This window comes from Rissa tridactyla, chromosome Z (genome assembly GCF_028500815.1).
Source record: "Rissa tridactyla isolate bRisTri1 chromosome Z, bRisTri1.patW.cur.20221130, whole genome shotgun sequence".
NCBI lineage: Eukaryota > Metazoa > Chordata > Aves > Charadriiformes > Laridae > Rissa > Rissa tridactyla.
Genome location: NC_071497.1, coordinates 29,144,565 through 29,165,135, shown reverse-complemented (window position 1 = coordinate 29,165,135; position 20,571 = coordinate 29,144,565). Strand labels below are relative to the sequence as shown.

General features: G+C 42.2%; 2 protein-coding genes across 7 annotated transcripts in view; one reads left to right on the top strand and one right to left on the bottom strand.

Annotated features, from left to right (window-relative positions):
* The window catches only part of CHD1 (chromodomain helicase DNA binding protein 1), a 59,960-nt gene extending 44,054 nt beyond the window's left edge, over nt 1-15,906 (bottom strand). For 4 of the 6 annotated variants that reach the window (XM_054186796.1, XM_054186794.1, XM_054186793.1 and 1 more), the window contains exons 1-2: nt 15,493-15,905; nt 13,355-13,559 (exon numbers count right to left, since the gene is read on the bottom strand). In XM_054186796.1, the coding sequence (XP_054042771.1) occupies nt 13,355-13,407 (53 nt within the window). In that variant the 5' untranslated portion in view covers nt 13,408-13,559; nt 15,493-15,905. Of the gene's footprint in view, nt 1-13,354; nt 13,560-15,492 lie in introns of all 6 variants that reach the window. The other 2 variants (XM_054186792.1, XM_054186797.1) reach the window with 2 other exon arrangements.
* LOC128902544 (basic salivary proline-rich protein 4-like) lies at nt 14,697-15,842 on the top strand. The gene has a single exon (XM_054185741.1). The coding sequence runs from the start codon at nt 14,697-14,699 to the stop codon at nt 15,840-15,842; it is 1,146 nt and encodes a 381-aa protein (XP_054041716.1).
* Nucleotides 15,907-20,571: the final 4,665 nt, after the last annotated feature.

Here is a 20,571-nt window from a genome sequence, read left to right as displayed (position 1 = left end):
CAACAAATCAAATCACAAATTCAGCTCCACAAACATTTAACATATGGATTGACACAGGCAATCTCACTTAGTCTGTATTCCTGCGGGTCCTGTGTCACATATGGTACATGAAGTGTCCTGGGGGAAGTATGTGTTCCACAATGTGGAGGGGTGACAGCAACGCAAGCAGCATTCCTTCATTCCCTTTCTGTGCACCGTGACATACTGCCGTTTGCCTCTGCCTGGTTAGATGGATTTATGGATTATATTACTTAGTTTTAACCAAACTAACACTCACAAAATGGACAAGTGTTTTAAAAAACTCCTGCGAAGAAACAGTGGACTGAAGAGAATGCTAATACTGCAAGCGAACACCAAGAAAGTGTCTGAGCTGACTCTTCTATTCCTGTGCAAGCTCTTCATCAGCCACACGCAAGGTAAAAAACAATTACAATCTAATTGCATCTGACAAGAAGTTGGACAAAAAAACCCTGGATTATCAAAAGTATTTGCAATGTTATTTACATCCACTATTGTTAACAATTAACGTCGCCCTAAGTGCACACTGTGCCTTGAGATATTAGCTAATGGTAGTATGAAACCATCACGATCAGAAAGATATTTGAAAACTAACCATGCAGAACACAAAGACAAACCTCTATTTTTTTTCCAGCAATGTTTCAAGTCATGCAATACTCAATCCTGTACTTCACAAAATTTCACTAAATTTAATGATAAATGTTTAGAAGCCTCTTTTGAGGTTTGTTTACCTAAGAGCAAGGGACAAAAATGCCACATGCTATTGGAGAATTTACTTCTTGCTGCTGTAAAAATGGCTAAAACTATGCATGGAGAACAACAGTGACAAACTAAAGTGCATTTCTTGGTTAGCAAGCACTGTTGAAAGATGCATGGAAAACACTGGTGAAGATCTGAAGAAACGAGTATTAGAATAAATCATGCACTGTAGGAGGTTTGCTCCATGGTTGGATGAAAGGAAAGATGCTTCTGACACCTCCTAACTTATGGTATTTGCTAGATTATGTTTCATTGATGAAATACACGAAGAACTACTTTTTTGTGAACCCCTAAAGGAAAGATGTACCTGAAAATGGTAAGTTCTCAACATTAAAACAGAAAATTTACAGAAACACTGTGCAAGTGTCACCACTGATGGAGTGGCTGCTTTGACTGGAATAAAAACCAGGTTCTAGGAAGGCTGATAGAGACAGCACCACATATGAAATTCATCTACTTCATCAACTATAGGGAAGCTATTTGAGCAAACAACCTGGAGCTAGAAGTGTACAAAAAAGTGAAAAGATGTCACTGATGTAGTTAGTTTTATGAAAAGACCACCATTGAGTAGTAAAATTTTTACAATACTTTGTAATGAGATGGGGAGTGACCATAAGAATCTTTTGAACTAAGAGAGGTCCACTGCTTAAAAGCATTGTTGACCTTGAAGATTTGTTTTTGATGGAGTCTGGGGGTTTTGTTTGTTTGTTAAAAAAAAAAAAATAGACAAGTGTTACAAATTTGCTCACCTTTTCTGTGAAAACAAGTGGTCCCAGTAGTATGCTGCTTAGCTAGTATGCTAGCACATATTTTCGAAAAAATAAACAAACACACCTAGCGTTTCACTTCCAGGTGAAGGTGACATTTTAACAATGAGAAAGCAACTGCTTTTCAAAAGAAACTCATGCTATGGAGAGAGCATTTTGAAAACAGATATTTAGAAACGTTTCCATCATGATGAGATTTTATTGCCAAAAACAATGTCTGTCACCTATAAACGCTATCATATCTGTACACTTAGAAAGCTGGAGACAGAAATTTCTAACCTGTTTAAAAATCGTCCAAAATCTTTCAGAGAGTTTTGAAGCCATTTGTTAAAAACACAAATCTGCAATCCCTTCTGGTTAATTTGCAAGAACTGATTGACTCTAGGGCAGATGGAAATTTACTAGACAAATTTTAAGAAAAACCTTTGCATAATTAGTTGATGGGATTGAAAAAATTAGTATCATGATTTAGTAAGTGCAGTTAACAATACATTTCTTCCATTTGGATCCACGTATCTTTGTGAGGTATCTTTTTGAGCTATGCTGGTTATTGAAACTAAATACCAAAATAAACTGAACTTAGACCCATACCTTCAAACCACTGTATCACAAAGTGTTAAACCAAAATTTAATAAATAAGAATATTCGTAAGAATTTTTTTAGTAAGTGCAAAAAGGAGTTTTGCCATTAACAAAGTATTTTAAAATATTATTTAATCTTTATCTCATCCTTTTAAAATTTCTGTTTCTTGTGAATGTTTTATAATGTAGGTATTAGTACAGCAGTACATGTATATAATTTATAAATGAACTATACCTACATTGGAGGTGCATGCTCAAATATTGACAATGTGCGAACAAAAATTTTGGAGACCACTGCACTAAGGGATTAAAAAAACATAAGGGAGAGAAGTCTTCCTTTCTCCCTCACCCAGCAAGCCTTGGCTGTTAAAAATGAACATAAATCTCTAATCCCTTTCACAGGATTATCTATGACCCCCTTCCACATGAGCAGTAATTCAGATTAAATCCTAGTATTCTGGGTGCTAACCCTAAAAGTGAAAGTAGAATTACTGAAGAAAAGGTACACACATTTGCACACACATGCATTCAAGAAGAAAATTTACATCTATTATCTCCTCACAGACAGGGAGAACTTAGGAACAAGGAACTTAAAAATTTCCCCTTAACTGCTCCTATCCTTTGCTCTGAGTTTCAGCAATTTTCACACAATTAAAACAAAAGTAGAAGCAGCAGCTACCACACTTCGAAACACTCTCAAGTCCTCACCAATACATTCACGTGCTGGGGAGGCTTCTGCAACAGTAACTTCTGACCTTGTTATTGCTGCCCTCTCCAATCCCCTCTATGGTATCAGCACCATCCATAGAGGGAACAGATCTGGCTTTTAAAAACAGCCTCTCTTTTCATAAACATGCTAAAGGATGGATGAAGTGGAACAAGCAAGCAGGAGTGAACAGGCAGCATTTCTTAAGACTGCTGCCCTAAAACATAAGTATAACATAGTGCAAATCAATACAGAATTTAGAAAAAAAAAATACATTTCAAATGAAAAAGGTGTTTTTGGTAGTTTTCAATTTTAGTACATGCATATTCCACACTGCATCATGACATACCACAAGCCAAATTTCCCAGTGCTTGATATGCTACGTGGTGTAGTACCTTCTTCCCTTCCCATGGAGCATGGCATTGCCAATGTGACTAAGAAAAATGGCAACAACATACAGAACTCCTATTACACTGCAATGCCTACCAGCATCACATGACACACAAGTTTCATACAGACTTCCAGTAGCTTAGATGGCATTTTCTTGATCTGCTGAAATGGATACCCTAACAGCCAGCTATAACAAGGCATAAACAATCCTCATCAGCTTGAGAGGTCTACAAGCTTTCCAGAGCTGGAAGACAAGTAACCTCTTATTTTCACAACTTACATCAGCCGAATCCCAGAAAAGGTTTAATTTTCCTTGAAGTGGAAAAGGAAAGGAGACAAAAATCTAAGACGAAAATGTGTAGTTTCTAAAAACAAGCAATGGAAGCTACCATTGCACACCAAATGATAAGTGAGAGTATTTCACACTGTACTAAAACTTGACTTTTTAAATAGTTGCTACATTAAAGACAAACCCCCCTGTCTGATAGCAAGACAGTTTACTTGCATTGAAGAAACAGAACCTAAGTTCTGCAATACAGATGTTAAAACATAAATTCAGGGAGATAATAGCTATGAGGTAGTCATAACACCCGTGATCACTTTCTTTGTCACTCTCTTCGCCTATTGGGTTCTTTAACTTTTCCTGCAGCTTTTGCAGCATAGTCTATAAGCAATTCCTTCTCTAGATGAAGACCTTTAAGTATTATCTGATGTAGTCTAGCTAGGGTCCATAATTTGACTAACTGTTCTTGCAATAAGTAATGCCCATTAGTGCAAAGTAGCACCACTGACCTCCACAAAATTAATTACCTGAACTGGCACTACTAATTAGCGAGATTCTGGTATTCTACCTCTAGGGGAGGATACAAGGAACATTAAATATTTCCTTGACCAAGGACTGGAATAATGTCACCATTACCTGTCACCTGCTGTCTAATGCTGTTACATAAATATTATCTCAGGAACAGCAATTCTGGTCCCCTGCTCTTCAGAGCTCGCCTTACAGAAAAGGAGAGGCAAAGTGCGTTATTTCTCACCACTTTCTCTTCTCATACAGGCCAGGGTCATTGCCTTTGGCTAAGATGCTTTTATTGGAAAAAGTTCAGCAAAAGGAAAAAGTGGACACCACACCCACCACACTGTGGACACGAGGTAGAGTAAGAGAGATGGTTTGGGTATAACTTAATGAGTCTTTTGCCTGTGCATCTGCATCATCTTTTCTCCTTCTTCCAAAAAAGCCTGATTAAAATTGGAAGGTAAGAGAAAATCTCCACTATTTTCAGGCAACTAGGATAAATTAGGACCTTCCTGTCTTTCCCTCACTCTTTCCAAACACAGTCAAGATAGTCGCTCTGCAGGCAATCCAGGGGTGCAGCCCAACTTCTTAATTCAACACTTCTGGTAGAAAAGTCATACATACCTTAAACATAACCAGAGAACCAGTCAGCATATAATATTTCATTCTTGGTTAACTATTCAGCTGTGTTTGTCAAATTTACCTATTTCACCATGGCACATTATGTCTTCCCTTCGCTCTGGCCCTGTACTGCTAACCTCTCCTCTTCTAACCAGCTCTATTTTGCGGTCTAACTTGCTTTTTTCCCTACCTTCTTCGCTGATGAGCGGACTTCCAAGAAATCAAATGCCAACAGAAGTCATAAACACTATCTAGAATAGGAAATGTAGACAGAAACAACAGGGCAAAGCAAGTTAAGCTACATAATAGAGGTGTTGTTAATGTAATGTGTACAGAAATACAATATTTGCTAACATTAACTGTTGAAGAACATTTGTGCTCTTCTCTCAAAATGGAATTCCTGCTTTTTTAAGTCCCTCTTTGGCGTGGTTTTGGCTGGATTGGCCAATCAGAACAACAGATGGCCCTCCCCCCCCACCCAGAGAGGAGAGGAGGAGATAAGGAGATTTATGAGTTTAAAAAAAGAACTACTTTAATGAAAATGTTAATAAATAAGAAAATAGTAAATAATAATAGAATAATAAAAATTAAAGAAAAAAGTATACAATATACAAGGGCAAGTGTAGGGTGCTGCACCTGGGGAGGAATAACCCCATGCACCAGTACAGGTTGGGGGCTGACCCGCTGGAGAGCAGCTCTGTGGAAAGACACCTGGGAGTCCTGGTGGACAACAGGATGACCAGGAGCCAGCAATGTGCCCTCGTGGCCAAGAAGGCCAATGGCATCCTGGAGTGCATCAAGAAGAGTGTGGCCAGTAGGTTGAGGAAGGTCATCCTCCACCTCTACTCTGCCCTGGTGAGGCCACATCTAGAGTACTGTGTCCAGTTCTGGGCTCCCCAGTTCAAGAAGGACAGGGAACTGCTGGAGAGGGTGCTGCAAAGGGCTACAAAGATGATTAAGGGGCTGGAACACCTCTCTTATGAAGGGAGGCTGAGGGATTTGGGTCTCTTCAGTCTGGAAAAAAGACAGCTGAGGGGGGACCTTATCAACACTTAAAAATACTTAAAGGGTGGGTGTCAGGAGGATGGGGCCAGGCTCTTTTCAGTGGTGCCCAGCGACAGGACAAGAGGTAACGGGCACAAACTTGAGCATAGGAAGTTCCACCTAAACATGAGGAGGAAATTCTTTACTTTGAGGGTGGCAGAGCACTGGAAGAGGCTGCCCAGAGAGGCGGTGGAGTCTCCATCTCTGGAGACATTCAAAACCTGCCTGGACGCGTTCCTGTGCAACCTGCTCTGGGTGACCCTGCTCTGGCAGGGGGGTTGGACTAGATGATCTCCAGAGGTCCCTTCCAACCCTATGATTCTATATACAAAACCGTATCCAGCTCTCAGGATGATGATCGCGCCACCAGCAAACACAGGGAAAGTCCCAGACTGGAGTCAGCGACAGACAGGAGCTGAATTCTGGAACTAGAGTCAGGAATGCTCAGATAGGGATCAAAGGCAGACGAACAGACAGGGTCCCCCTCAGACGTCGGCCATTGAAGAAAAAGCGAGCCAGAGGCACCTTGTCCCTTTGATCCCTCAGCTTTTACACTGAGTATGATGCATATCGGATGGAATACCCTGTTGGTCAGTTTGGGGTCACCTGTCCCGTCTGCTCCTCCCTGCAGGTGGGACCCCTCTACGCTTCTCCGCTTCTGACCCTCCAACGGGGCAAGCAGCGACGTTAGCTGACCTTGGTTGTTATAGCAATAAGTATAAGCAAGAGCCTCTGTGCACACCATTCCTTGGTATAATCAGGTCTTATCACTCTGAGAGGGAACAGTTTCTGAACAACATGCTGTTACTTTCAGGCTTTAGTCAGTTAGAAGAGAAGAGGCCCTGCTAAAAAGTAAAATTACAAATCAGAAAACTGGTTCTGTTTTACCTCAAACCAGGACATTCTTCTAAGGACATATCACAAAAGCCTTCTTCCCTCCTCCATCTCCAAGCGAATTATATATATTACTTATTAAAAATAAATAAATAAACCAGTAAAATGAAAACAGCAGTATCCGTTTAGAGGTTCCTGAATAAGAAACCTTACTTTACATTCGCTGTACTTTGATCAAGTGGGAAAAAAAAATCCCAAACAAAACCACAAAACCCAAACAACAGAACAATAACCCAAAACTAAACAAAGACAGCAATACACAAGACTGTAGAAAACAGTGGACCATCATAAGAGTACAGAAATAGAAACAAACATGATGGATAAAGCAATAATGATTCAGTACTGTTAGAGTGAGACTACATCTCTATCATGCAAACAAACCACAGCAATGATGACAAAGTTAGCTGTCAATAATAACTTGCAGGAGCAGGAATGCAACAGCATATACTAAAAATTAGTAGCACATTCTCATGATGTGATTTCTACATGAAGAAGTATAGTTTCATGCACATTGACAAACTGAATTGTGAAGGCTATAAAGAGAACCTTCTAGGATATGCAGTCAAGAAAACTCTCTCACCCCAAGCCCTCGAGTCAAGTAGTTCCATTTGTACAGCAGCACATGTCAAATCTGATTTGGTATGAAAGTTTGACACACTGAAGTGATTTGTCTGGTTTTTTGTTTTTTTTTTTTTTTCTTCCAAACACTGTCTCCATATACTCCCTACATATTCAAGACGAATTTATGCCCAAATGCAGTATTTATTTACAAACTACTTTGCAAGAAATGCAACATAGCTTAATGAAAGTACCAAAGGAGATAATTTTTCACATTTGTTTTTACTTTTTTTTTTTCAGTCCCCCCAATAAATACCTACAAAATGAAATGGGAGAATGCTTTAAGGAGATGACAGGCTTAAAGACAGATCACCGAAACAGACTCAAAGCACGTATCCTGTCACAGAGTCATCAGTTCAGTAGTCTCAAGTTTAGCCTCACTAGCTTACCCCTTGAAACAAGGTGCCCCTTACAGGATCACACAATGAGGAACTAAGTCTGCTAACTGACACAAGGCACCAGGAAGAGAAATCCTTAGGATGAAAAGCTACACAAATCACATTGTGAAAGAAGTGATGGAGCACGTAGACTCCTGTATAAGGTATAGGTTAATAACAGATTCAAGAGCAAATAATTTCTCACCACTGATTTCAAGTGCATTCATTAGGCTAATCTTCTGTTTTAAGAACAGCAGGAAACAGAGTACAGATTTGAGCAAAATAAATTTCAACACACTTAAAAAAATAAAAAGATTACTTTCTGCAAGGTCTTTGAAAAGCATCTGAGATAACAGCAGACTGTTTGCTTTTGGGTGGTTTTTCTTGTTTTTAAAATAAACCAGAAGTTGAAGGAAGGCAAGTATTTGAATATGAAGATCCCATTCAAAATGTGCAGAAGTAACAGACACTAAATGCCAAACACTTAAAATTTAAAGTTCACAAGTAAGTTTCTTTAGGCAAATGCTATCTAAGAGTTTTTTAGTTTCATTTTTAAAGAAGTCTTAACTATTTAATTTTATTGAGATGCACGTGGAAGATTTATCTTATTTATCACCACCACTAAAAAGCAGAGGGAACAAAGAGTATAAAGGTGTGGGTACCAAGTGTTATTTCCTGTCATTGGCTATCACAAAGCATGAACTCAACTGAATTTTCCTGATATGAGCTAACAACTCAGAGAGATGCACTGTATTTCCAGTTATCCAAACTAATAACTGCTGCCACTACTATAAACTTTCCCCAAAGCAAAGGTTTCAAAACTACGTTGATCATCTGCCAACTTTCATGACCCTATGAACCCCACTGCAAATCTTTATTTGAGAGCCACAAGTCACACAACTTAAAAGCGCAAAGGAGTTCCAGAAATCCTTCACAGGCAGGAGGCACCAGTGGTTCTCCAGGGGTCTACTACTCTATTGTGCGATATGACCATCTGTTGACATGCAGCTGGTTCCAGGGGCAACACAATGATGTCTTTACCAGAAACTCCTTGAGGATCATCAGCAAAAGAGTATTAAATGGAATATAATTAAAAAAAAAAAATCAAAACACTGGAGGGGTCACATCTGGACAGGTCCAGTGTATACACTGCCTGTATCACAAAACTTTGCTGTCTTGAGGAATGTGAAAAGCTTGCATCAGATAAAATTTTGAAACTCTCAGAATGACGGAGTTGAATCTAAAATACGCGGAAGAGGTATTTGCCAGCCAGGTAAATGATCCCGGGTTAGACTGGGATCTGGAAAAACTCAGCAGGAGTCCCAAAGCCAAACTAGAGACCACATGCACAATGAAAGCCGAATCACGAATTTGTCATTTCTTCTTTCAGCTGGAAAGGTCTCTAGACAAAAAACACTCTGGTTTTGATGCATATTCCATCTGAACTCTTCCAAAAAGAAGTGAAAAGATGCTTTTAACTTGTATCGAGACACCCTGTCATACTTCAGTACGCTTAATTCTGTAAGAAATTATTCCTGATAAAACAGCAATTTACTAACCAAAGAAAAGATTACTGCTACCAGAAGTGAAGAGCCTGCTTTATCTACTAGCCGTTCACAGTAAATTCTACCAGCAGTTTCCTTTACCATTCAGGTACTTTTGTTGATCTGAGAATTCCTATGCATTAACATATGAGTATGTATCTACATATGTATATGCTCTCTCATGCTACATACACGCATTTTTATTAATATTATCTATTAAACTTCTTACAAAAAGAAGCCAGTGCATGGGAATAATTCTACAAATATGCTTGGGGAATCTCTGTTAACTCCCACTTAGATTTCTTGAAAGTGAGAACCAAAAGTTGTGGCTTCCAATTCATCTTTTTTACCTCCTACAAAAGGTATGAATTTATACAGTAAATTGAAGCCTGGTGACAAAGTCTTTGCTTAACTACCTTTTGCAGTCCACAAGCTACTGAATCCACAAAGCAATTAAACCCAGTGAAATTACTATCTCCCATTAACATCAGCTTTCAAGTGTGTAAAGAATGGTACAAGCCTTTGGTGTAAGCAGCTGCTTTCTGCTTACTGCAAAAACTGGAGTACAATACATTCCAGCCAGCTACTTTTCAGTTAAGCTGCACTGAGCACATCCCTTTTTACCAACAGAGAAGGAAGGTTTGCAAAGTCCTGCACCTTGTTCTGCAGGAAACATAGGAAGAGCAAAGAGATGGGAAATGAGATTGTTATTCAATTAGCACCAATGTTTCACTTCTGCTGTCCCTGTTCTACCTGGAGCTTGTCTTGCAGTTCAGGTATAACTGCCCTTCCTTGATGATTAAGCTTTCTTATTACTATCTAACCAGAATGTATTTACTTACATTCAAGTTTGCAACAGAACGCTTTCAAGAACACTACAAAAAGATGCTCTGCTTGACTCCACAGTCAGCTTCTCAGAGTATTGCTACAGACTTTGTGTCTGCACTCACTTGCTGTCCAGATAAACAATATCTGTGATACTTACCTTGAGCTACTTAAAAATATTCCAGAGTAGTGATTTCAAGCAAACAAGAAGCTGGAGAGTAGACTCCACTGTAATTATTACACAGTAATCAGAACATCGAGCAACAGGATTAGGAAATAGTGTTTATGCTGGTCCACAATTTCCATCATGCTTGGTTCTAGTACTGATTTATAGTTTCAGACTTTGCTGAAACAGGGAAGGAAAATCCAAACACTGCGTCCAGTTATTCAATCATGAAAATACAAGAGATGCACTTCTCTACCTGTAGCAAAACAGAACTCCAGGCTCAACACCTGCAGCAAGGGAAAGTTGTCTGCTTATCTACCAGACAGATGAATAGATGCAATGCTGGAAAGGAGTGCAGGAGCATGGCACATCGGCCATTCCTTTCACACACTTCAGAAATAATTCACCTTCACAGCCAGTTAGAGGGAGTAAAGGACAGCTACAATTCCTTACAACAATGCTGAGCAGTGCATAAAATCGAAGGTTTATGATTAGTCCCTTTTCCAGCCCCTCCTACTGCTGAGAAGACTACAGTCTTTCCACAACTTTTTCAAGTCATGGTGTTTCCATAAAACAAGCCAACGCAGTATGCATGAGGCCTATGTATATTTCTAAATCCAGCCCTGATCCACTGCTTCTCTTACTTTGTGAAGTAATGATGGCTGCTCCCCTGCATCAGGCTATATTTAATTGTTATCAAGACTATCACTCCAGAAGGACAGCCATGGAAGTTTTCACCAGTCATCAAAGGGAAACGAATGGTTTTACTGCGTTTGTTAAGTGTCATATTCGTAAAGTGACACAAATTTTCAAAGATTTCTTGTAGTTATCATCAATGCTGCTGTTTAGATTATCACTGTACTCACCTTCATGTCTTCTTCTTTTCTACCAACTATTAAGAATCTGAACTTGTCTGCAATTTATTCCCAGCAGCAATTCTCAATTGCTTTCCTCATTTGTTCCACTTCCCTCCCTAGCATTCTGAATGGAAAGAGACCACTAGAAGCTTAGTAAACATATTTTGTTACTGATCTTTACTTCCATTCTGTAAAGTTCACATTTCCAGATTTGCAGGCTAACTACAGGAACACCTCCCAAGATACACTTAGCTAATCTGTCTGCAGTTGCAGCTTTCTAGGGCAACTCCCCTCCGAGTAAAAGCCATCTAGAGTTCTGAAAACTTACAAAGAAGAAAAAAAAAAAAAAAAAAGATGGGGAAAAAAAAGACTAAACAACAGGTGAAAGTCATATAAAGATGACACTCCTTTTGCAATAACTATTTTAAATAATGGAACTAGGCTACACTGAAGAGAGTTCCATCATTTAAAATGGAAAGCTTTCACTTTCCATTTACATGGCAATGTAAATGCCAAAATGATAACACATGGCAAACATGAATATAAGCTGTGAATTAGGCGATGGGGTTAATGACTGATACAAAACTAGAAAAAAAAAGTTTTTAGCATTTTAAAACTTTTTAAAGCTTTCAGATGTGCTCAGCGGGACATTTAAGATGAAGGACAAGGTCTCACTTCACAGGCAAGTATCAAGTTTTGAGTATTATACAACCTCCTGATATTTACTTTTAATAAAGTTGCTGGGAACTTCACTATGTTTAGGTTATGAATTGCTACAGCTTTTAAATAACTTTGATATGCTTATATTTATGGGCAGTTACAGTTCGATACAAAGTTGTCTTCCCACATATCTTTAGTAAGGTGGGTTGTTTCGAGCAGTAAGAAAATTCACACGCAAAAATCATCAGACTTGTCCCTGGTGAGTTTATGCTTGTTAGAGGTCTTGTAGTTCAGAAGACTGGCCTTGCTCACACAATGTTATTTGTTCAAGTTTCTCTTCTTATCTGAAGAGGCTTTTTTTTTAGTTTGTTTTTTTTTTTTAAACAACCAGGAATATTTTTGCCCTTACTAGAAGAAACTCCCTATTTGTTTGCTAACTGGAACAGTACCGACTTTATTGTAAGCAGAAATCTTCAAAAATGATTATGTATATTCACAAGATTGGAAGTTTACCGTCCTTCTAGGACACTCCTCTATGTAAGAGGAAGCTCGACATAAAAATACACAAAAGTTATTAAAGTTTCTTTAGTTTTACTGTTCATAGATTTCCTTGTGATTTGCACCTAAAGTCATTTAAACGCTTCTCTCTTCCCCTTCTTCCCACACTGTTACACGCAAGCTTAATGGCCAGCACGTGTTGACTGATCGGCTGGCAATTATATTCTTCTTGCGTATCTTCACTGGAGGCAATAATTTAGATCTCTCTCTACCCAACTGGAACTTTCCATGAAGTCTGCAGAACATAGTTTTCTTTATGACCCTCTAGCTGACAGAATCAGCTAACTGGTTCAACAGGCTGTGAGAGGCAGAAAGACAGATGGGGAGACTAACAGCACAGTCACAACCACCTCTTGGAAGAGAAGTCTAAAACCACTTTTTATTTGCTAGCTTACTTTGACTTCTTAAACCTTCAGCATTCATCATATTTCTGGTTTTAGAAATCTAAGCTTTCTAGCACAGAAGGGACTTCTTGAACTTAGCAGTGTTCTAGCAAGAGAACTTAATTCCACTCCTACAAATTGGCTGTCATTCTGCATGGATGCAGGGAAGTTCTAATCTGTCTCTCCCATATGTGGGAACACTCCGCACATACTAGAAGCATTCAACATGAGAGGACTGATTTTTTTTTTTAATTAAAAAAACAGCTGGAAAACTGTACTTTCACTTCAGAAAACAAATACAAACTTAACACTTTCAGTTATACTGCTCTGACAGCTCCAAAGAAGGAAGAAACATGAAGTACTCTATATCCTGCTCCACCCTAGCTAGGGTTTTATACAACACATATTATGCATATGTGCCTTCCACTTCATAGACAGCAGCTTTGTTTTAACATTCTAATCCAATGTTTCAACTTATGACACTTCAGACATTTTTTTTTTTTTTCCCTCTCAAAAGACTAATACTATTCTGTTGGATGCTGATGCGGTTTTAATACTATTTAAACTTTATTACGTAAGGTGTATTAAAGATCACTACAATTCTTAGCTGAAGCAATGTGAATGTAACAAGCAGATTAAGCACCTGTAAGGAAGTACGTCTAGTCCTCCTAACTACGGTCTGCTTGCTGACCAGGAAGCTTTGTCACCAAGTTCAAATATAAAGCAGTTTTAGTAAACAAAATATGGGAGAATACACAGTCAAGAATAACTGAAATGAGCTGTTGCTTACCTTGACTCTGCACTACTGTTTCTTATGCTTTCTTCATCACTGTGCCCATTCATTGTAAATTTTAAGAAGTTTAAAAGATAAATAAAAGTCCACTCAGGTTACAAGGTGGATATCAAGAATCCACTTCTTGGTATTCTATATCTTTTCCAGGTGATGTGTTTGCTCTAGTGTTCTCTGCAGGTATTCAAGATTGCTCCCAAAATACCTAAAATAATAAAGGAAAACATTGACACAATTTTAAAGTAAGTTTGTAACTAAAAAGATACCAAGAATAATGTGGTCTTTCACTAACACTGAAAGGGGGCATCATCTTTGATGTCACATTTTCAACTGTAAAATAGCTTTTTGTGTGTTATCTTTTAATGACTGATCATTTTATCACCATTTTCTTCTCTGAAAAAAAAAAATTTAAAATCTTTCCTGATGTCTGTGAAAACTAGAAAAAGTTCCTCTTAAGAGAAGAACAGGTCTTTTTATTAGTTACAGTTAAAAAAAAAATGAAAGAACTAAATGTAATACACAAAATGCATGAAAGTAAAGACTGTCTAGCTTTTTGTTCAACTGCAGTTGGGTCCCAGCATACAGGATATTATGCTTCTTTATGCAACTTTTCATCGACGGTGTTATAAAGATGGAAAATTCTGATGAACCACTAGCTGCAGAATAGGAAATGTTACGGAAATTACATTATTTTTAGTACTGTAGGGTGAGGAGAACAGTTTACTGCATGTCTGCACTATACCCCATGGTTTAACTTCTGCCATAGTACTGACTTCAGGACAAAGTAGATCAAAATTTTAAAGAAAAATTGCCTACCTGAACATGTAGGTAAAAACCAAGATATTAATGTTCTGCTAAGTAAAATGTATTTCATGCACAAAACGTAGTGGAAGTACTTCCACGTACACACATAATGCTTACATCCAGTTGTGGGTAGAGGCAGGAAGATAAAGACTGTCCCGATTAAAACAAGTGTCTCCACTAAATCAAACCAGCAAGATCCCACAGATGGAATGGCCATTATTTCACATAAAAAAGCATCTTAAATCAGATCACTGCAGTATCCGATGCAGGTAGAGAAAGTTCAGGCTCACAGTAAATTGCCTGCAAGTATAAACTCACTGATAATCAGATAAAGAGCAGCGCCTTTCACAGATTTAGTGGTGTGAAAGCGATTAGGGGCTGCCTGCCGCGAGGTGCTCTCCTCTTAACGCACAACTGCCCAACCCAGAGCTCCTCGGGTGGCGGCGGGGGTAAAATCCTCGCTCGGGGGGGTCAGGAATGCCCTGCGCTCAGGCACCATCTCAGGCACCCGAGCCATTCCGGCCAGCAAACAAAGGCGATGAGGGAGGAGAAAGTGATAGCAAGCAGCCCTGCAACCCCGCAGGGGCCGCCAAGCGAGGTCGGGCACCCGGCGGCGGCGAGCCGGGCGGCTCCCCACGGCTCGGCAGCGAGGCCGCGCTCCGCGCCGCCCCACCGCAGGCTCCCCGCCGCCCGCGGGGAGGGGACAAACACCCCCTCGCCTCCGGGCCCGGCACCCTCCGCACCCTGGGAAACACCTCCAACAGGGGGAAACTTGCTCCCTGCCGCCCGCTTCCTGCTCGGCGGCGATTCGAGCGCCGGCCGCCCACGGCCGCTCTCCCTCTGCCCGTTCCCGGGGCCCCCCCCGGGGGGGGCCCGGGCCAGGGCTGCGTCCCGCCCCCGGAGACGGCCCTCCGCTAGCGGCGCGGCCTGCACAGGCGCCGCTGCCGGCCAAGGCTCCCCGGCAGCGTCTCCAAGGCCGCCGCTGTCCTCCATGCTCGCTTCCCCCGGCGCCCCCCATGGCCAGAAGAGAGCCACGGCCCCTTCTCCTGCCTCCCGGGCAGCTCGACGCTGGCTCCCCCCGCAGGAGCCAGCGAGAGCGGCTCGACCACGGGCTGCCCGCCTCGGCCCTCGCAGCTCCCCCCCCTCCGCGGAAAACGCCGAGCGGGCCCGAGAACCCAGCCCCGCGCCGGGCATCCAGCGCCCCCCTCCTCGCGGCCGACGGCGGGCCGCAGGCCCCATCTCCTCAGCACCGCCCGCCCCCTCCTTCCATCTTCGGAAGCCACACAACTCCCGGCCGGCGAAAGGGAGAGGAGCCATGGCGGGCCTCTGCCTACCTGCGTGCGCCCGGCCCGGCCTTCCCAGGGCCGCCCCGGCCCGCGACTGCGCTACGCGCCACGGGGAGCTCCCTGCCGCAGCCCAGGGTCGGGGGCTGCTCCTGCGGCCGCGGCGGGGCCTGGGCCGCCGCTCCTCCCGCTGGCCGCTGGCTCCTCGCAGCCCCGCGCGGTGGGGTGGGCTCCGTTCGAACAATGAGGGCCCCGAACCGGGTAGGGAGGGGCGCAGGGAGAACCGGGCTGGTCGCCGCTCCGCTCCGCCACCGCCGCTTAAGTCCTGCCGACCGCCGCCATCACGCTGCCGCTCCGCTCAGCCTCCCCCTCCCTCCGTCGGATGGAAACCCCGGGCGTGATGTCAGCCCTGCGCCCTGGGACCGACCGGCAGGAGGAGGAGGAGCCACGGCTAGGGGCGACGGGCAGCGCCAGCGGGCCGCTGAGGGGCGTGGGGGGGGGGGTGAAGGAGGAGCGGGCCGCGCTCCGCGCCGGGGCTGGCGGTAGCCGCCGCCCGCTCTCCGTCCCGGCCGCAGGAAAGGGGGAGGCGTAGCTGCGGCCGCCGTCCCTGTGCGAAGGCGCAGGGCGCGGCCCGGCTCGGCCCGGCGGGGCGCCATGACCCGAGCGGCGCGGCCGTGAGCCCAGCGGTACCGGTCTGCGCAGCGCGGCGGGGATGGGGGTTTGTGTGTCTGCCCTGGGTTTTTCGGTGCGAAGTCACAGCCCGGCGACAAACAGGGCCGCCGCTCTTAGTCTTAACTACGCCGTTATAAGTGGCACCGGGGCGTCTGCAGGGAGGGTGGGCGCGCTGCTGCCGGGGGGACGCTCGCCTCTGTCCGGACTGTCCCCTGGCTGGGGGATGGTCGTCTTCTTCCATTCCAGAGGCCAACACCCGCTGTTTTCAAAGCGATTAACGCGAGCCGTTTATTTAACGTGCCTCACGCTCGCTATCCGGGAAAAAAAAAAACAAAACAAAAAAGCAACCAAACCAAACCCAACCCAAAAACCCAAAATACAAGAAAAATGTCACGTAACTTGTGCATTCGAATGTTCCTAGAGTGGCAAAGGAAAGTAGTAGTGGCTGAATGTAAGCGTGCTGTAAACAACGCAACACCGCAGCCGAAGACGGCCTTGGAAAGAGGAAGCAGCTTACCTGCCTCTCCCATTTCGGAGGAACGGGTACGCAGTTGTGCTCTGTCACGCTAAAGGAGGATTGCGGGATCATTGCTGATGGACAGCCTGGCAGCAGACCTTGGGACGTGTTTTTGTTTAGCGCCCCGCAAGAGTGAAAGAGGTCAAGAGCACCGTGAAAACGCAGTTTGCTCATCAACAGAGGGGAGGCTTGAAGGAAGCGAGTCACTGTGGGCATACTCGAGGAAAGTGGTTACAGTCACTGTCAAATCAATTGAAGCTTGAAGAGTTGTGTTGGCCAGGAGCCAACGTCTGAGCCACAGTCAGTCATCTGGAGACTTCTCGGGCCTGTAGCTTACCTAATGGTTGCTCTTCCAGGGTGAGCAAAGCTGGTGGCCTCAGCACTCAGCAGCCAATGTACCCACCACCCTTCAGCTGCGATGTGGGGGTTTCCTGGAGCTGCGCCTTCTGCCCACCAAGCGGGTTGTGGGGTTGACCGCCACGCACGGTGACTTGCTGTCTGAGGAGCAGCAGAGGGCAGATGAGGCGAATACACTAGCCCAGCTCTCAGGCGTCATCCATGGTTGATGGCAGAGAATAGTTTTTGCCCCTAGATTTAAAAAAAATGCGCTAGGAATTGCTCAGACAAGAAAAGCTTCAAAGCTTATGAGAAGGTTATATTACACTGTGTTCCTTATTGAAGCACTTAAGCTTGCCTAAGTCAGCTTGAGAGAGAATATTTTATTGTGGTAGATGAGAGCACTCTAAGATCAAGGGACTGAGGTTTAAGAGTGTCAAAATGAAAGTAACTGTTTTAAATTAAGGTAATTAGAACATTACCAAGGATAGTTCAGACCCTAGTGGAAGGATTTTTGTTACTGTTAGGGTTTTGTTAATTTTAAGGAAAGAAACAGTAGAAAGCCACTACCTTGTTCAACCGGAAGGGATGGGCCTTATGCAGAAATTGTGGACTAAAGCAGTTACCTGCAGCAAGGAGGCGATATGACTAAGTTGATAAGAATTATGATACATGCTAAGTGTTAGGTGTACAAATGATGTGACTTAGATGAATAATTTGAGTTGCATGGGTAAGTAACAAAACTGTTTTCATTGGGTTTTAGAGCTGGTTGCAAAACTCCAATAGGTCAATATAGATATTTAAATACAAAATTTACACCTTTCATATCAATATGATCCACAGAATCAGTATAACCTTTAGTAATGCAACCCCACCTAAATACAAATAAGAGGAAATACATTAATTTAGCATCTCTTATCCTGGTTTGAGGTAAAAGAGAACCAATTTGCTTTCCAGTAATTTTACTTTTCAGTTAAGGCTCTTCTAACTCTCTGAAATTAACGTCATATTTTTCAGTGTCTGCTCCTATCTGATATCTATAATGAACATCAAGGAATGGTATGCAGAGAGGCTCCTACTTATACTTGTTGCTATAACAACCAAGGTCAGCTCACTTTGTTATATGCCCTGTTGGAGGGTTGGAGGCGGAAAGGCGTTGAGGGATTGCACCTGCAGGGAGTATGGGACAGGACAGGTGACCCAAAACTGATGAAGAGGGTATTCCATCCCATCTGCGCCATGCTCAGTATAACAGCTGAGGGATCAAAGGGTCAGCTCTCTTTCTTCAGTGGCCAGTGTCCGAGGACGACTCTGTCTGTTTGCCTGCCTTTGATCCTGATCCGTGCATTCCTGAGTCCAGATCTGGAATCCAGTTCCCATCTGTTGCTGAGTCCAGTCTGGGACTTTCCCAGTGCCTGTTGGTGACATCATCCTGGGAGCTCGATAGAGTTTTGTGTATATTGTATATATTTCATTATTTTCTTATTATTATCTTTTCTTTTTATTATTTTTTATTTCATTAATAATTTCATTATTAATATTTCATTAAAGTAGTTTAATTTTCTTTTCAACTCATCTCTTTCTTATTCGTCTCTAACTTGCGAGAGAAGTTAGAGAGTATCACAGAATCACAGAATGTGATCACAGAGCATCTGTCATTCATTTTAGTGGCCAGTCCAACCCAAACCACAACACCTTTCTGTTTACAGAATTTCTCTCACAAACTGCTACACTTTATTTATTTGGAGATGTATAAAAAATGGTCAGGGAAGAAAGGAGATGGAGGAAAATAAATTAAATATATTCCAACAATTCCAGTTGCTTAGCTACAGAATGCACTCAATTCTTACTAACCATCCAAAAAGCTAAACATCAATAAAGAGGGCAGATGTTAGTCAAATTCCTCTATTTTTGCTATCCACTCCCTCTCTTCAAGTTCCTGATTATTCACAGAGATACAGCGACTGTCATCCTTCTCTTTTCTTTGTTTCTTGTCCTTCCTACCCCTCTGTAAAACATCATGTATAGAAAATAGTTTTATTCTGCTAGAAAATACCTTTCCAGGCTGCTGCTTTGAGTCATTTGCATGATTTAATTTTCATGAAAAGTGTTGATTTTTAACCTGTAGTAACATCAACAATAATAATCAACTTTTGTTAGCAAATGAAAATAAAATAGTATCCCCATAAGTCCAATAAGTTAGTTTAGCCATTAGTACAGAAATTAACAAAAACTACCTATTCTTTCAGGAAAAGAATTGAGGGAGAAAGTCTATGTATTCCATTTCACATGGCAACTACTACTTTGACTTTTGCATGGTTAGGGTTACTGTTGTGACAGTTTCTACATTTAAATATTGATCACATTGCACATACACAGTTTCCTTTGCAGGTTATGGCCCCAGATCTTCTGACATTTTAAATATGAGCACAATTTCCTGGCATTCTTCCAAATGTTTAGGGCCTCTGCTTCATTAAGAAGATGCTCATGTTCTGCAAGATTATCTACAAAGTAGAAAGGTATGACCGTACTTATACTAAGTATATTTGTAGTAGCTTATTTTAGCTATCAAAACTAACTGTGAACATATGACAGAGTGAACATTAGCATAAATTAATAATCAGAGTCGGTGCTAAAGAATTTTACAAACAGTACTATCAAGATTATAAGATTGTTGTCATATATGATTCCATTTGCAGACCCACAACACTTTTATCCTGTTCACAGTTACATGCAGCGCAGCATGTCAGATATCCTTGGAGAGCTGCCTTGTGGCTGCTAGCAGATTCTGGAGACTGTTTTAGGTTAATTAAGCGATACACACATACTTGCACCTGCTATGAACACCTTTTTGCCAGAAAGGCATTTATGTGCAAACTTTACCATAATCCATTACTATCAGGTGGTCTGCTATAAACACTCTTTTCCCCCCCCAGCACTTCAATACCAGTAGTTTTTATATTAAACCTGCCTCCTTTCCAATGAGGATCAGTCCTTAGCTTTTTTTTACACTTGCATGATTTAGTTAGAGGTGTGAGATGTCTTCCTGCCTCCTGTCTGTCGCAAATATGCTTGCCTGTGTGCTCACTAATATGAATTGGTTTGTTTCCTGAACACAGCAGTTAAAACACTGGCCTAGACCCAAAAGATAGCCTCCATTCCCTAAGTCTTCTAAATATGTCCCAAAGTGCTGTTCCCCAGCACATGCGCTTTCATTTGTGTTTGAGAAATGAAGGTGCCTCACATTCAGTAACCTTGCTTGGAGTCACTGCAACATGAGGCAGGCTTAAGATTCAAGCAGAATAAATTTCTGTTTCAAGTAGGATATGAATTGAACTCCTAATTACAACACTTGGAAGAAGTCTACCTTTTTAGGTATATTTTACTTAATAGCCTTCTTGGCTTCCTCAGTTTCCTTCACTTAGATGCTTTTGGTAGAGTTTTTCAGCTGCGTTGGAAATCCCCTTTGAAGGTATGGTTTCCCAGTGGTTTCAATTAACTGGAGTTAGAGCTGCTGTGATCCTATTGTTTTGTCTACCATGGCAGCCAAAAACTAGGCCCACTCAAAAACCGTATCCTGGGCTGCATCAAAAGAATCAGCACCA

Coding starts and splice junctions, on each gene's coding strand:
- LOC128902544 (XM_054185741.1), top strand. CDS start 14,697: ATGAGGGAGGAGAAAGTGATAGCAAGCAGCCCTGCAACCCCGCAGGGG.